The sequence below is a fragment of the Cervus canadensis genome, chromosome 25 (genome assembly GCF_019320065.1).
Source record: "Cervus canadensis isolate Bull #8, Minnesota chromosome 25, ASM1932006v1, whole genome shotgun sequence".
Classification (NCBI taxonomy): domain Eukaryota; kingdom Metazoa; phylum Chordata; class Mammalia; order Artiodactyla; family Cervidae; genus Cervus; species Cervus canadensis.
In genome coordinates, this window is record NC_057410.1 from 25,883,528 (window position 1) to 25,899,969 (window position 16,442).

The 16,442-nt window shown below is 41.6% G+C and overlaps 2 protein-coding genes across 2 annotated transcripts in view; one reads left to right on the forward strand and one right to left on the reverse strand.

Moving 5' to 3' along the window:
* The window catches only part of LOC122427692 (tubulin alpha-1C chain), a 1,128,437-nt gene that overhangs the window by 492,384 nt on the left and 619,611 nt on the right, over positions 1–16,442 (forward strand). The gene's annotated exons all lie outside the window — the stretch shown is intronic.
* On the reverse strand, positions 4,969–14,508 carry BCDIN3D (BCDIN3 domain containing RNA methyltransferase). The gene is made up of 2 exons (XM_043447377.1): positions 14,254–14,508; positions 4,969–11,339 (listed from the first exon to the last, which is right to left on the reverse strand). Exons 1-2 carry the CDS (start codon positions 14,485–14,487, stop codon positions 10,695–10,697), a joined length of 879 nt encoding a protein of 292 aa, XP_043303312.1. The 5' UTR covers positions 14,488–14,508; the 3' UTR covers positions 4,969–10,694.

Below are 16,442 nucleotides of genomic sequence, written 5' to 3' on the forward strand. Positions count from 1 at the left end.
TGTGATCTTCATCTTCAAGGCTCTTGTCTCCTTTGCAAAACTTCTTGAACCTCCACTGCACTGTACATTTGTTAGCAGTTTGGGGCCAAATGTGTTGTTGATGTTGCGAGTTGTCCCCATTACTTTATGACCCATTTTGAACTTGAATAAGAAGATCACTCCAATTTGCTTTTTGTCTAACATCATTTCCCTAGTCTAAAATAAATATAAAATACACAGCAAGTAATAAGTCATTAGCAAAAAAACATAAAGCAAGAACTGTGCATTAAAATGATGCACATTTATTTAAGAATGTATTCCAATATCAAATAGCTAAGTTCAACAATAAAATACACTTGTTGGTGAACTGACCCCAGTTTAGAATTCCTGACGTAAGGAGACAGTTAGGTTGGTAACCTGATTTTTTAGTCTTTCCTGCTCAGTAAGAGGAAGAAAGGAGCTGGGGAAAGGCTATTATTTGGTTCATTTGCTGAATAGGAATAGATCTGTGCTAGTGCTGCTTAATTCCACATAGGACAACATGTTCTTTGGGTTTTGACAGCATTGCCAGTATGTGCTTTGAAAGCTTCTACTTGGCACAGATATGGTGGATCTGCTCAGGTCCTTAAACCTCATTTTCATCATTCAAAAATTCATATTGAGTCTTTACTATATCACAGGCACTGTGCATGTAGTATTAGCTACCTAATAAGGAATTCACATGAGATATGATAAGTGATGAGATTGAAAAGATAATTAATTAGTGGACAATCATTCTTTATCCTAAAAACAGTGCAGAGCCTTTGAATGGTATTAAGCAGGATGGGAGGAGGGTCCTAATTACAACCGTATTTTAAAAAGATCACTGTGGTTGCAGTGTGGAGAACAGATTAGAGAGAGCAAGACTGAAGTAAGGGAGACCAGAGAGAAAGTTTTTGTAGTAACTGGGAAAAACTAGAAACTACGGGTTCTGGATTAGGAAAATGATAGGCATGATGGAGAGATGACTTAAAGATATAAATAGTATTAGAGTCAGCAGATCTTGGGAGTGGAAGAGGAGGGAAGCAGAGCGCTAAGCCAAGACCTCTGGACCACTCACTGAAACATCAAAAACACCTGAAGAGCAGGTTTGGGAGAGGATATGTTCACTTCCAAACATGTTCACACTGAAATGCCTGGAAGATGTCCAGGTGGAAATGTCTAGCCAAGAGGTCAGAACAACAACAACAACAAAAAAACAGAGGTCAGAGCTTCCCTACTATTGTACCTCAGGGAAAGCTTCCCAGTGTGTTGCATGTTGATCTTCTCAACTCTCAAAGCAGCACAAGCTCCTTCCAACAGAGCACAGTCTCGGTAAGGTGGACTGCCACAAAAGCACCATCATTTTCTGCATGTGCCATGATGCAGGAAATGCTGAGAAGTACTGATGCATGGTGATGTTAAATACTTCTGAAGCTCAGGAGAGATGTCTGGACTAGAGATAAGACACTGTGAGTCATCAGAACATAGGTAATAACTAAAGCCATAGAGTGGAGGAGATCATGCAAAGAAAGACAGGAAACTGGGACAGAATCATTAGGAAAAGTAGAGAGGGGTCTGCAGAAATGGAGGAAGACAACTGGCTAAGTACTGTCACCAGAGCCCAAGAGGTTTCCAAAAAAATGACTTAATAGTTCCTGATACCGATGTCAGGCCAGATCAGGACTTAGACATACCCACTGACTTTAGCCACATATGGTTGGTGACTTTGGCAGAATCAAATTTTGAAGGGTTGAGAAAGATGTACGAAGTAAGGGATGGAGACAAGAGGTACTTAAAACTCTCTCAAGAATTTGGGCTATGCTGAGAGGGAAAAGTTAGATAGATAGGTGGATGGGACAATGGGGGATGAGAGAGAATTATTTTTAGAAAGACACTGTTTCTTAATTTTCAGAAATATTTAAAATTATTTTAAAAAAGCACTAGGTACATATGGTTTAAAAAATCAAACAATACAGAAGCAATTATTTGCTGCATTCCCTACCTCCCAAAATGAGCCATTTGAACTTTTTGGTTGATTCTTTGATATGATTAAATATGCTTATACTTATAAAAATGAATTCTTTCATTTTTCACTTTTAAATATTGTATTACCTTCTATGTGTATATTCTTTTTAAAAGGTAAAAAAATGGGATCTTACCATTCAAATTGTTCTGTACCTTTCTTCTTGTACTTAAAATATCTTGGAGACACCTTTTAATACTAGCATATATGGATCTACCTTCTTCTTTTTTAAAAATATTTATTTGGCTGCACCAGGTTTTAACTGCAGCACGTGGGATCTGTTTCAGTTGTGAACTTTTAGTTGTGGCTTGTGGGATCTAGTTCCCTGACCAGGGACTGAATCTGGCCTGCCTGCATTGGGAGCACAGAGTCTTACCACTGGACCACCAGGGAAGTCCCTACCTTGTTTTTTTAAACAATTGCATAGTAATCTATTTACGGCTGTACCATACTGTTTCCTACTGATGGACATTTATGTTGTTTCCAGCTTTTTACTTTTATCAACCAGCTGTAATGGATAATATTGTATACACATCCTGACATACTTTCGTGAGTATATTCACAGGATAAATTCCTAGCAGTGGAATTTCTAGGTATGTTCAGTAAACATTTTCGATAAATACTGACAAATTGCCTTTCAGATTGGTTATGATAATTTATATTCCCACTAATAAGGTATAAAAATACTTACTTTCCCAAATTCTCACCATCACTGTTTAAGAATTTCGTGAATATTGCTCTAAGTGATGAAAGTATTCTTTCGTTGTTTTTATTTGCATGTAATTAATAAGGAGTAAGATTAAACAAATTTTCAGGTGTTTATCTGCCGTTATCATTTTCTGTGCACGTCTTTTTCTAATAGATGTATAAGACTTGGTTGTATTATAATGAAATTTGCCCTTTGTCACATGTATTGCAAAGTTTTTCCTAGTTGGGAGTTTGTCATGTGACTTTATTGGATTTTTTTTCCCCCCTTGCCTTAGGTAGTCAAATTTATTGATCTTTTTCTCTATGGCTTTTGGAGTCTTGTGTTTAGAAAGTACTCCAATTTTTTAAAATTACCTTTTTTTCTCTAGTATGCTTATGGTTTTCTTTTTACTTTAAATATTTCATCCAGAATCTACTTACATTGGCAAAGAGCATTGTTATTTCTCACTACTGCTCAGAGTGACATCTCCATTCCAGACCAGCCAGTCTGTCCTCAGTGAATAAAACACCCATTTCTGTGTACCCTTTCAGAGAGGTTCATTTACTTGGCTTATAGGGCATGCTCCTTTTCCTCTTGTTACCATTGCAAAAGCTATACAGCTCTGTCCCTTAGTAGCCCTGGGGGATTGGTTCTAAGACTCCAACTGATACCAAAATCCACAGATGATGCTCAAGTCCCTCATATAAAATGTAGTGTTTGCATATAACCTATGTATATCCTCCATTATACTTTAAATCATCCCTAGATTACATGTCATACCTAATATAGTATAAATGCTACATAAATAGTTGTAAATATAATGTAAATTCAAGTTTCACTTTTTGGAACTTTCTGTAATTTTTTCCCCAGATACATTTGATCCATGTTTGATTAACTCTGTGGATGCAAAACCTACTGTTATGATGATTTCTCCTTTTCTGAAGCTCACCTGGTTACATGCTATGTATGAGCCTCTTTTTTATCCCCCTCAACTTTAACATAGTTGCTAAAATAAATCTAATCTTTAGAAGCCTGGGTTTGTTTAACTCAGGAGTCTACAACCCCTGTGCCACTGACCAGATACCTGTCAGTGGTCTGTTAGGAACCGGGTTGCAGAGCAGGAAGTGAGCAGCAGGTGAGCAAGTGAAGCTCCATCGGTGTTTACAGCCGCTCCCCATCACTTACATTGCCCTCTGAGCGCCACCTCCTGTCAGATTGGTGGTAATATTAGATTCTCATAGGAGCCCGAACCCTAAGCCTAAAGTCAAGGTGGAATATCCGGAGATTGCCACAAACTAGAAATAAAGTGCACAATACATGTAATGCACCTGAATCATCCCGAAGCCATCACCCCACCCCCACCCTCGTCCATGGAAAAATTGTCTTCCACAAAATCAGTCCCTGGTGCTGGTTTAACTGATTTCTGACCACCCGCCCCCCGCACCGCCCCCTGGCCATAGCAACTAAAAGCATGCTGGGTATATGGAAGGAACTTGATAAATTACTTTTTGATTTGATATAAATGTGTAGCGTTGGCCACATGTGGCTAATAAGCATCTGAAATGTGGCTAGTCCAGACTGAGATGAGCTAGAAGTATAAAATCCACACTAGAGTTTGAAGGCAGTATTAGAAAATAACATATCTCATTAATAATTTTTATTTATATTGACTGCATGTTGAAATGCTAATTCTTGAATATACTGGATTACAGATAAATATTTTTAAAGTCTATCCAGGACCATTCTTCATTCTTATTCCTCAGTAAGTCTCTTGTCATGTTTGGTATTGGTTCCTAAATTAGGCTATTTTGAGGATAAATAAAGATGATCTTTTCTTGAAGCCAAAGATATTCTTACCATCTCCAAAGGCTCTCCTAGGCCATTATACAATCATTACCCTTTTGATACTGGGACCTCATCGTTATGAGCACTATTTACACATCTCTTTTGAAACTAACTGCTACAGATTTCAAATAAAACAGTTCCTCCCCACAGGTCAGGTAACTGCTCAGCCTATAGAAATGTTAGGAGGTCAGGTTCAGATGCTGAAGCATCTCCCAAAGCTTTTAGTGACTGAAGATTCCTGTTACCCATGTTGATGGAGCCCCAGCCTTTTCCTTTGGTCACTGGGCCATTTCCTGCAATCAGGAGTTATTTGGGACAGTTGCCGCTTGGCTTGTAGCTCAGTCTCATTGTAGTCAGAATCCCTGTATTAGTTTCCTATTCCTGCTGTAACAAATCATTGCAAACTCAGTAGTTTAAAAACAACACAAATTTATTCTCTTACAGTTCTGGAGGTCAGAAGTCTAAATTCAAGGTATTGGCAGGGCAGCATTCCTTTTGGAGGCTTCTGGGGGGAATCAACTTCCTTGCCTTTTCTAACTTCATTTCTTGGCTCCCAGTCCTTCCTTACATCACTCCGACTTCTTGCTTCTGTCATTCCACCTACTGTGGTCAAATCTCCCTTTGCCTCCCTCTTTAAGGACACTTAGGATTACATTTAGGGCCAACTCTGATAACCGGGATTAATCTCTTGATCTCAAAATCCTTAATCAAAATTCTTACTCAACACATCTGTACACATCTACAAAGTCCCTTTTGCTATGGAAGGTAGCAACCACAGGTCTCAGGGATTAATTAGGATGTGGACATTTCAGACGACCAATATGCAGCCTGCCACAGCCCCATATATATTTCTTCACCTTGCCTTGGTGAAGGGAGAGAGCAGCAGCAGGGTCACAGGGCTGCAAAGTGTTCTTAAATTAAGATCAGCAGAGAAGTAGGTAAACTCACATCTGTAATCACTGCTATCACTGCGCGACCGTCATAACGATCACTCCCTCCCAGCATTGCTTCCTATAAAATGTTCTGTAAGCTGAAGCTATACTCCTATTACTTCCTCATCTTAAAAAACAAATTATTCGAAATAGTAAGATGCATGTTTTCTAGAGACGAGATGTTTTTCTCATAAGCCTTTGATCTAACAGGCATGGTTGTGATCCATAGCATGCTTAGAAGATAATAGCACTTTGGTTTAACCATAACCATATTCTGCCAATTACTTTCATATCGTTTAGCTCATCTGGGCATAGGAAAAAGGCCTGGTTATTTCAGTTGTACAGATGAGTAAACTGAAGCTCAGAGAGGTTAAATGAATTGAATAGGGTGGTTATACAATGAGTTACTGGCAGAGCCTCCTTCCAAACCTGATGTTCTTTCCACTGCACTGTTCCTAGGCCACACTTGATGCCAGATTGCTGAGAAGGCTCTGACTTTTGGATTTTAATACATCCTGGAGTAGGCCTTAGAATCCCTACTTCCTTAGCATGAAACCCACTTTTGGAGGTCCTATCCAGAAGTCAAAGCTAGGGGCAGATTGGATGTTTCAGAAATTCAGGGAAAGGTTATGGATGCTGGCAAGTCAAGAGCACAGTGAGGGTAGTTAGCACTTACGGAGACCTATCAGGGTGTCTATGCCTGCAAAATGTGCTTATTTAATTGGAAGGCGGCAGCAGCAGGGCTACTACTAGGTATTAAACCTAGAATTAGGCCTGATTTCTGTGAGGGAAATTCTAAGAACATCAGGCATACCTAAGAGTGGCCTGGCTGGGTCTCTTATTCCCAGGTCTGAACACATAATTTGAAGCAGCATAATAACTCCAAAGCATATGCTCTTTTACACTGTTTTCTGGGAATCTCTTCTCAGTCTTGATTTCTGTGACATTTCAAGGCATAGTAGTCAAGGCCCAGTCTCTGCAACTACACTGCCTAGGTTCAAAGCCCAGCTCTGCCGCTTACAAGGTGTGTGACCTTGGGAGTCACTTAACTTGTGTATGCTTCAGTTCCCACATCTGCAAAATGAGGATAATAATAGTATCTATCCCATAGGGTTCAGGATTTAAAAATTTATGTTGTCTGGCACATGGTCCTGTATTATCTTTTTCTGTTTTCTTTTTTCCCTGTTTCTAACCAGACCTCTTTTGGTTGTTCCTTATTTTCCTCACTCAAAAACTATTAGCAGCCCTCAAACCTAGGATCTTGTCCCCTATTACATCCACCTATTTTTGGAATTTACTACTCATTAAATCTTAATCATTCTATGTGAATGACTTCCAAATTTTTGTATCTAGTCTTTATTTGCTGCTCTCTTCCAAACTATCAATAAAGAAGGCCTTGGAATGAACATCTTATCTCAGATGTATATTTGGGAAACATTACTCAAAAATCCATGCCAAAGGCTAAGCATATTCTCCTCTCAACTTTCTAGTTTCCCCATTTTTACAGTATCCTGGATAGTCTTTTGCTCATTCATAGGTCTCCCTTTTCTTCTCAGTACTTGAATTCTGGTGTATTTCTCTTTTGTTCACTCATATCTTCATTCAACAAGTAATTCCTGGCTGCCTACCATGTGTCAGACATTGAGTTAGGGCTATGCAAAAATAAGTTGAGCTTGAGGAGCTCAGTCTCCTGGTGATGAGGAAGAGGCATCAAAACAATTATAGTACGATGAGGTAAACACTGTAATAGAGGCTTCCATGCAAAGTCCTCACTAGAGTATAGTAACAAATGTAAGTACTATAGTAGTTGGGGAAGATTTCTGAGAAAATGTAACATCTGAGCCATCTTTTAGGACAAACAGTTGAACCACACTGCAAAGTGGAAGAGGAGGGGAGAGCAAAGGCAAGGAGGAATTTGTGCTATGAAGTTCATTTCAGTATGACTGATGTATGGAGGAAAGGCATGAAGACTAGCACTGTCCTACAGAACTTTCGGCAACAATGGGAATATTCTATATCTGTGCTGTCCAATAATCTAGTCACTAGTCACATATGGCCACTGAACACCTGAAATGTGGCCAGCAGAACTGAGGAGCTGAATTTTAAATTTTATTTCATTTTATTTAATTTAAATAGCAAGCAGCTACCTTATTGAACAGTAGTCGTTAGACACTGGATAATGGACAAGACTCTAAGTACCTGGAAACCACTGAAGATGTACCTGGAAACCTTTGGTAGGCACCAGTCACATGGATGGAATAAGTGGAACTTACATATTACTGGTAGAATTTACTGGGCTGTATTTCAATGTGGGAAGTATAAATGAGGAGAATTAACTGAAATTTGTAGCTTAAGCAATGAGAGGATGCCAACAATTGAGATAGGATTAGGTTTGGAATAAAGGTAGTGAGTTTGCTTTTGGGATATGTTGGATTTGAGGTGCCAGATAACTATCTAGGGAAAAGTGTTAGTTACTCAGTCATGTCCGACTCTTTGTTACCCCATAGACTGTAGCCTGCCAGGCCCCTCTGTGGAATTCTCCAGGCAAGAATACTGGAGTGGGTTGCCATTCCCTTCTCCAGGGGATCTTCCTGATCCAGAGACTGAACCCGGGTCTCCTGCATTGCAGGCAGATTCTTTACCGTCTGAGCCATCAAGGGAATGTGACTACAAAACAGAGAAATATTAATCTGGAACTGTGAAGGTGGGGCTTATAACTATTGGGGGTTATTAGTGTATAGGCAGTTGTTAAAGGTATTGGAACAGAGGAAATCACCCCAGGAAAAATATGTAGAAGAGGACTGGATGGATACTAAGGAACCCCCAGTGTTACACTGTGGTGTTTCAACTTGCATCAGAATCATATTGGGTACTTGTTAAAAAGATTCCTCATTGTGGATGTATTTAATGCCACAGAATGTACACAGAAATGTATAGTTAAAACTACATTTTATGTTACATTTATTTTACCACAGTAAAAAAAAATGCAAAAAAAAAAAAAAAGTGCCAAAACCCCAAATCAAACCAAAATCTTAAGCCCCATTTCTGACCCGAATCACTGTTTCTGGAGATGAATCTAGGACGTCCCAGGTAATTTTTATACAAATTAAAATATGAACCAATTGCTTAAAGGACAGAGAGAAACTAAGAGATTGGAAGAGAATAAAGGGGGAGAGGTATGACAGAGAAACCAAGGGCGAGTCGTTCAATAAGGAAGGAGTCAATAGTGTTGAATGATTCCATGGCTCAGGAGGAAGACTGAAGACAGACCTCAGAATATGGTGTTTGGGTTGTCACTGATGAATGGGAGGGGAGGGAGCAGAGGCTCTGGCATCCTTTCTTTCAAGGACTTTGCTCATGTTTGGTGGTGAAGAGATGGAGGGAAAGATTGCATAAGGTGGAGAGGGAGATAGGACAAAGGAAAAGTTGGTGGTTTTGAAGATGAGAGAGAACTGAACATGTTGGTAGGTGGATAGGAAGGAGTCAATGGGGCCAAAGGACACCAAGAGGATCCTTAATAAAGTACACTTTGGGAGAGGTAGTATAGGCTGGGATCAGGGACTTAGGCAGAGGTTATTTGGATAAAACATTACTGGGTAAGTTAGAAGTGAAAACAAGGGAAGATGAAGGGTTCAAGACTGAGGGCAAGAAAAGACTTCTTGACACCTGAAACAAAAATGGCACTAGGCGGTGGTTAGGGCACCTGCGTAGATTAATGGAGCAGGAATAGAGTCAAAAGCCTGCAGAGGGGAAAAGTCTGGAAGAGTCACTAGGGTAAAAGTGATCAGAAGCAGCAATATAAAAAGACTGAGAAGTAGTATTGGAGTCTAATTGAGATTGGAAATGGCACCAACCATACAATTATCCTGCACAAAATAGAAAAACTGGTTTTCCTAAATGAAGGTTTTGGTTCCATCCTCCTATTATTTAGAGACTGCTCTGGCTTCTGCTCCCTCATGCATAAAGTTCAAATTCCTTAGTAGGAACTTTTCCTAACTTCTCTTTCAAGAGGTCCAACCTCTAATTGGTGGTTCAGACTCTCTTGTTCCCTGTTCCTTCCTCTTATAACATCAACTCTGAAAACAGGATCTTAGGGATTTTTAAACTCATCAATCCAGTCTCCCTTCTTAGCTAGGTGTTTTGTTTTTCCGTCTTCTCTCCACCAAATCTGTTTCTACCTTCCATTTTCCCTTGGAATAGACTCATGGGTGTTTTAAAAATTGACACCTGTCAGACATCAGTGACACCTGTTCCACAGCACAGATGCTACAGCCATCCAACTGCAGGCTGCATTTTGTGTACGCTTCCCTGCGTATATTCCCATCCCCATAGTGGTATGTGTCTTCATGCTGGTGTGCTTTGGCAGAGGTCCCTGACAAGAGAGTCCTAAATTAACTTACTCACTGGCATGTTTTCTGCTTTGAGCTTGGGTGAGGTTCTTTTTCTTGAGCTGAAACCTCCAAGGGTAGAGTGGTTAAAGGCAGAAGTTTCTTTTCTACTCCAGATTCACAGGGTATTCTCAATCATATTCAAGTTACTTTTATTATATATAATTGTATATACTGTATACAATCCCACTTCATTCATTTGTACCAGATGAATTTTGAATTCATGATTTAAATCTTTTAAACACATTGTAAATGCTAGTCAATGTATCTTGGCTAGTACTGTATCTGTGACTGCCGTGCTCAGCCTGGGCATGCTGGAAACTTGACCTGCTCTGGAAAGATATTTTTCCTACCAAAGCTCCCCTTTAAACAGGATAATGACTTTCCATTCCAGACTGTATTGTGAGGTTTTGCCTCATAGACAGGATAAGTCTAGAAGAAGCCTGAAGAAGGCAGATCAGATTCAAGTAGCCCAGGGAACAGATACATTCTAAGGCTAACCTTGTCTAAGTTTTCCTAAATAATCACCAAAAGCATCCCCTTCCATATCCCAGAAGCACTTTCTCCAGGTCACCTCCTTCCAGACAGCCCAGGTCATTGCCCCTCAGATACAGTCTCCTCAGGGATCATCCCCCAAAATGGGGAACAGATAATGATTTGTTTAGTTCCATGTCCTGGACATTTACAAAACTTCTGCCAGGTTTGGAGGCTGCCCAACTACCAGGAGTTAAGGAGAGTGAACTTAATTTTTTTTTTAACTTAATTTTTATATAAAACTCTTTTCAATATCTCTATCCTGGTCTTACCGCCCTCCCATCTCACTGTCTCCAGAATCTTATTCTGTTCCTTTCTTTTCCTTCTTCTATCAGTGACTCAGGGATCGGATGAGTCTCTGTGGCTTGTTTTGTCCTGAAGAGCAGAAGACTTCGGTCCCAGTTGGTGTTGCCAAAGCAGCATACTAATTCCATGCCATGGTCCTGGGTCAAGATGTGCACAATCTGACTGGCCATATCACCTCGGATGGCCAGGGAGCGGAAGTGGTCAAAATCATGGAGGCCCAGCTTCCGGAGACGCCTTGCAGCTGCCCGGTAACACTTCCAGGGCTGTGGCTCCACAAGGAGGTAGCGGCATAGGGAAGAAAGGTGGGCCAGGAACTCCCACAGGCCTTGGTCCCCATGGTTCAGGTGAATCCACATGGTTACTGACATGCAGAAGCCAATATCAAAAACTGAGCGTCCAAATTGGCTCAAGAAAGAGCTCAGGAGAACTTTCCGGGTTCTTTGATTCATGAAGTCCAGGGTAATAAAAGTCAACCCATCAGGAAAAGGGCATTCTTTTTCAGCTCGTTCCACCAGGACAGGATCTATGTCGCAGCAGAGGAGATGGAGTTCTCTTGAGGCATCTGAGCAGGTCTCCCCATCATGTAGGGAAAGGAAATGTTTGTACAGAGCCACACTCAGATCCTAGAGGAATCCAAAAGAGCTTTGTCATTGCAGCTCTCGACCAGTGAATGGAAGAGAAACCTGCATCTCTTAGCCTCTCATTGAATCACTTACTCCTGGCTTCATGGGATGTAAGGTAGCAATGTAAGGTAGCAACCAGATAGCAATTAAAAATGAAGGAATTCAGCTCAGTGCAGCAACATGGATGACTCACGAAAACACATAAGGCTGAATAAAAAAGCAGGACACAAAAAGAAAATACATGGCAAGCTTCCATTTATATGAAGTTTTAAAATGTATAAAATTAAACTACATTGTTTAGGGATACAAAAATAGTAAGCTATAAAAAAAGCAAGGGAACAATAATAATAAAAGTTGAGCTCTCTGGGTAGAGAGGGGGGTGTAAGAGCAGGGAAAGGCATATGAGAGACTTCTTGGGTTGCTGACATTTTATTCTTGATACAGACATTAGTCATCAAAGTTTCTGCTTTATAATAATTCATAAAGTGTGAATTTATGTTTTGTGCACTGTTCTCTATGTGTGGCATAGTTCACACACACACACAAAACCCCTGTATTTTAAAAATTATGGTTCAGAGGACAGTCCAATGTCACATGGTTATTATATGGCAAGATTTAGGCAACATTAAGTTCTTTACTCCATAACAGGCTTCTCATACTTTAATAGTCCTTCACATCACCTAGGGATCTTACTAAAATAAAAATGTTGAATTGGTAGATCTGGGTTGGGAACTGAGATTCTGTATTTCTAGTAAGCTTCCACGTCATGCTGATGCTATAGTTCAAGGACCACATTTTGAGTAGGAAGATTGTACAGTATTCTGCTTAAAAATTTCTCCCTTTCTCTGTATTTATTTCTCTGTTTCCCTCCTGCTGGCTGATCCTGGGTGTACCACATTTAAAAAAAAATCTTTTGACCATGCATGCATGGCATGTGGGACCTTAGTTCCTTGACCAGGGATCAAACCCGTGCCCCCTGCATTGGTAGACTCTTAAACCACTGGACCACCATGCAAGTCCTGGGTGTATTCCTTGTTTGATCAGTCATTTTCATCACATCAGTCCCTCCTCTACCACATCTCTTAATACTCTCCATTCTTAATTCTTGAATCTTAGAGTTCCCAGGAAGCTTAAAAAAAAGAAAATACAGACTCAAGGTCTCAATCCCCAAGTTTCTGATTCAGTAGGTCTAGAGTAAGGCCTAGTTTTTAAGATTTAAACAAAGTACCCCCAAAATTATGGCACATCTATACAAAAAAATATTATGAAGCTACTAAGAAAAAATGTAGTGACATGAGTGATCTCCAAATTACTAAACGAAGAGCAAGGTGCAAAATAGTGTGCTATTATTTGTAAAACTAGAAGAGGTGAGATATTTATACATACATAGATGTCTGTGTACACACAGGCCACATACTCGAGAAATTATAAATAGCAGTTGCCATTGTGTACAGGAAGAGGCTTTCCTGGTGGCTCAGACATAAAGAATCTGCCTGCAGTGCAGGAGACCTGAGTTCAATCCCTGGGTCTGGAAGATCCCCTGCAGAAGGAAATGGCCACCCACTCCAGTATTCCTGCCTGGAGAATTCCATGGACAGAGGAGCCTGGCAGCCTACTGTCCACGGGTTGCAGAGTCGGACACGACTGAGCAACTATCATCATGGGTAGAGGAGGATTTAGGGTCAGGAGTAGAGACTTTCTATGTATCCCTTTGTATTTTGAACTGGGGGGGGGGTCTTATCAAGTATTAATATAAGCATCTTTTCTTAAGTGCAAAATAATAAACTCTCTAAATATATAGCCAAGTTTAGGAACCACTGCTCTAGTTAACTGCAACTATGTCTTGGCTCCTAACGTGCACGTATAGCACTTTCAACTTTAAAATCTCTTGTGGTTTCCTAATGCCTTTCATGAAACCCCAAATCTGCTATCCAGTTTCTCTTTTCCATTGCTTTCCCCCTCTGATTTCATATATCATCACAGTAGAGAAATGTCTGCAAAGGATAGCCAGACACCCATCTCTACTCATTCCAGCTTTTAGCCTGTGTCCAAATGCAACCCCCCCTCCCATTTACCAGCTGTGTCCCTACAGCCCTCAATCTTCTACTAAAGTCTCTTCTGCCTAAACAGGGTAAAATTTTCCTTACCCCTTCCCCTCCTTGTTTGGAAAGGAGCGACGGTACTAACTTTGTGAAGCATCTGTAATCATAGGGTCGGAATGCCTGCTCCTCTAGGATATCCTAGTGACTACAAATAGGTGCTAGAAAGACAACTCCGCTATTTTGCTTGTGGTCTGACTATAATCATTCTTATGCCTAAGAATACTTTGTGGTAAGAAAATGTGGCAAAGCCTTCCTCTAACAGGATGCTTTATTTTCTTTCTCGATCTTCTCCACTGTACTCAGCCAATTGATTGCTTTTAAAATATCCACTTGGCTCCAGGGTCCATTCTGCACTGTTTCACACTTATCTTAATTTCAGGCATAACTCTGTCACCCCCGGGTCATCTCATCCAGTAAACCAATCCCAACCCTACGCTTCCAAACGTGGGTCTCAGGCAGCCCCCTCTCCTCCAGCAAGTCGCCAGCCACGTTGGACAGGAGGCAATAGCCGGAAGCCCAGGCACTGTGGCCCTGCCCACCCGGGGTTCGGCTGTGATGCTGCAAGTGCGGAGGCGGGGCGCAGGAATTCCGAACGAATTTGAAAATGATTCCTCCCCCAGATTTCTAAAAGAGATGGTGTTAGGAGCCCCGAGGTCCCGTAGCATCGGCAAGGGGTAGAACGCTACACCTTTAAACTCATTTTGGGAACGCTGGGAGAGGTGTAATACCACGCCCAGGACGAAAGCCCAGCGGACTTGAAGGCTGCCAACCTCTCGGCTCAACCGACGTCCGATTCCTCCCCCGGCACTCACCCCGGAGTTACACCCCACGTCGAGTCCCAGGATCGGCCTTGTCTCGGAACTCGGAGGGAAAAGCCGGCGAAGAAGCTCCGCGGGTAGGAGGCGGAGCCGTTGCTCTGGAGGGTGGAAGCGGGAATAATGAGGGAAATTTCCGAACGGGGCTGCCCCGGGTTCCAGAACTCGCGGTTTCTCTTCCGCCGCGGTCTTCTCAACGCCCCCCGTGGCCTGCTCCGTGGACGCCGCCATTAGTCTCAGTCTGGCCTCAGTCCCCTCGGAACCGGAAGTCTGGAACCTGCAGGCCGCCCGGGCTCCAGCGCGCCTGCGCTGAAAAGCAAAGGGACCGAGTATAAACGCGGCCTCCCATGAGCGAGCGCGGGATTTGGGGGTTTGCGTTGTGTAGTGGTATCTTCGCCATAACCTGGGAGGTGGTTAGTAATATTATTCTGCTTTTTTTGGTGAGACAAGCGCAGAGATGTTGAGTGACTTGCTCAAGCCAACGGTCTACCCAGAACAAGGCATTTAATGGGATTTGGAAATCTATTTTGCTCCAACTTCCTTCCTTTACAAGTGCACAAAGTGAGACCCAGAAATTAGAAATTACTTGCCCAGGGTCGCACAGGAATATGTGACCCCAAAACTTGCACCCATTCATCCTGTGATTCCAGGACAGTGTAGCCAGAAACTATGGGTCACTTGAGGTGCCAAAGACCCAGATAGCCCAGCCTGCCACGTGGGTCAGGTGGACAGGGGACAACTGGAGACTGTGAGCTCTTGAGAGGTAAGGACTGTGCCTTAAGAGCCAGTACATAAGAGTGCATAACAAACGCCAGACACTTTTCTAAACCTTTTACATGTATTTTTTTAAATCCTCGAATCAACACTGTGAGGAAAGAACCATAACTAATACCCCTTTTATATAGATGAGGGCCTTGAGGGACTGCAGAGTTAGTAATTTGTCCAAAATGAAACAGTTAGAAATGATAGCACCAGGATTTGAACCCAGGTACTTTGGTTCTAGAGATTGTACTTGCAACCATTATGTTATTCTCAGCCTGAATCCTCTTGTTGTTCAGTTGCTCACTCGTGTTGTACTCTTTGTGACCCCATGGACTGCCACATGCCAGGCTTCCCTGTCCTTCACAATCTCCCTGAATTTGCTCAAACTCATGTCCATTGAGTGGATGATGCCATCCAACCATCTCATCCTCTGTTGCCTTCTTCTCCTCCTGCCCTCAATCTTCCCCAGCATCAGGGTCTTTTCCAATGAATTGGCTCTTTGCATCAGGTGGCCAAAATATTGAGGCTTCAGCTTTAGCATCAGTCCTTCCAATGAATATTCTGGACTGATTTCCTTTAGGATTGACTGGTTTGATCTCCTTGCTGTCCAAGGGACTCTCAAGAGTCTTCCCCAACACCACAGTTCAAAAGCATCAATTCTTCAGTGCTCAGCCTTCTTTATGGTCCAACTCTCACACCTGTGCATGACTACTGGAAAAACCATATCTTTGAGTATACGGATCTTCATCAGCCAATGTATTGTCTACGTTTGTCATAGCTTTTCTTTCAAGGAGCAAGCGTCTTTTAATTTCATAGCTGCAGTCACCATCTGCAGTGATTTTGGAGCCCAAGAAAATAGTCTGTCACTGTTTCCATTGTTTCCCCATCTGTTTGCCATGAGGTGATGGGACTGGATCCATGATCTTAGTTTTTTGTACGTTGAGTTTTAAGCCAGCTTTTTCACCTTTCATCAAAAGACTCTTTAGTTCCTCTTTGTTTTCTGCCATTAGGGTGGTGTCATCTGCATATCTGAGGTTATTGTTATTTCTGCCAGGAATCTTGATTCCAGCTTGTGATTCATCCAGCCTGGCATTTCATATGATGTACTCTGCATATAAGTTAAATAATCAGGGTGGCAATATACAGCCTTGATGTACTTCTTTCCCAATTTTGAACCAGTCTGTTTTTCCATGTCTGGTTCTAACTGTTGCTTCTTGACCTGCATACAGGTTTCTCAGGAGGGAGGTAAGGTGGTCTGGTATTCCCAACTCTTTAAGAATTTTTCACAGTTTGTTGTGATCCACACAGTCAAAGGCTTTAGTGTAGTCAATGAAGCAGAAGTAGATGTTTTTCTGGAATTCTGTTGCTTTTTCTATGATCCAGTGGATGTTGGCAATTTGATCTCTGGTTCTTCTGCCTTTTCT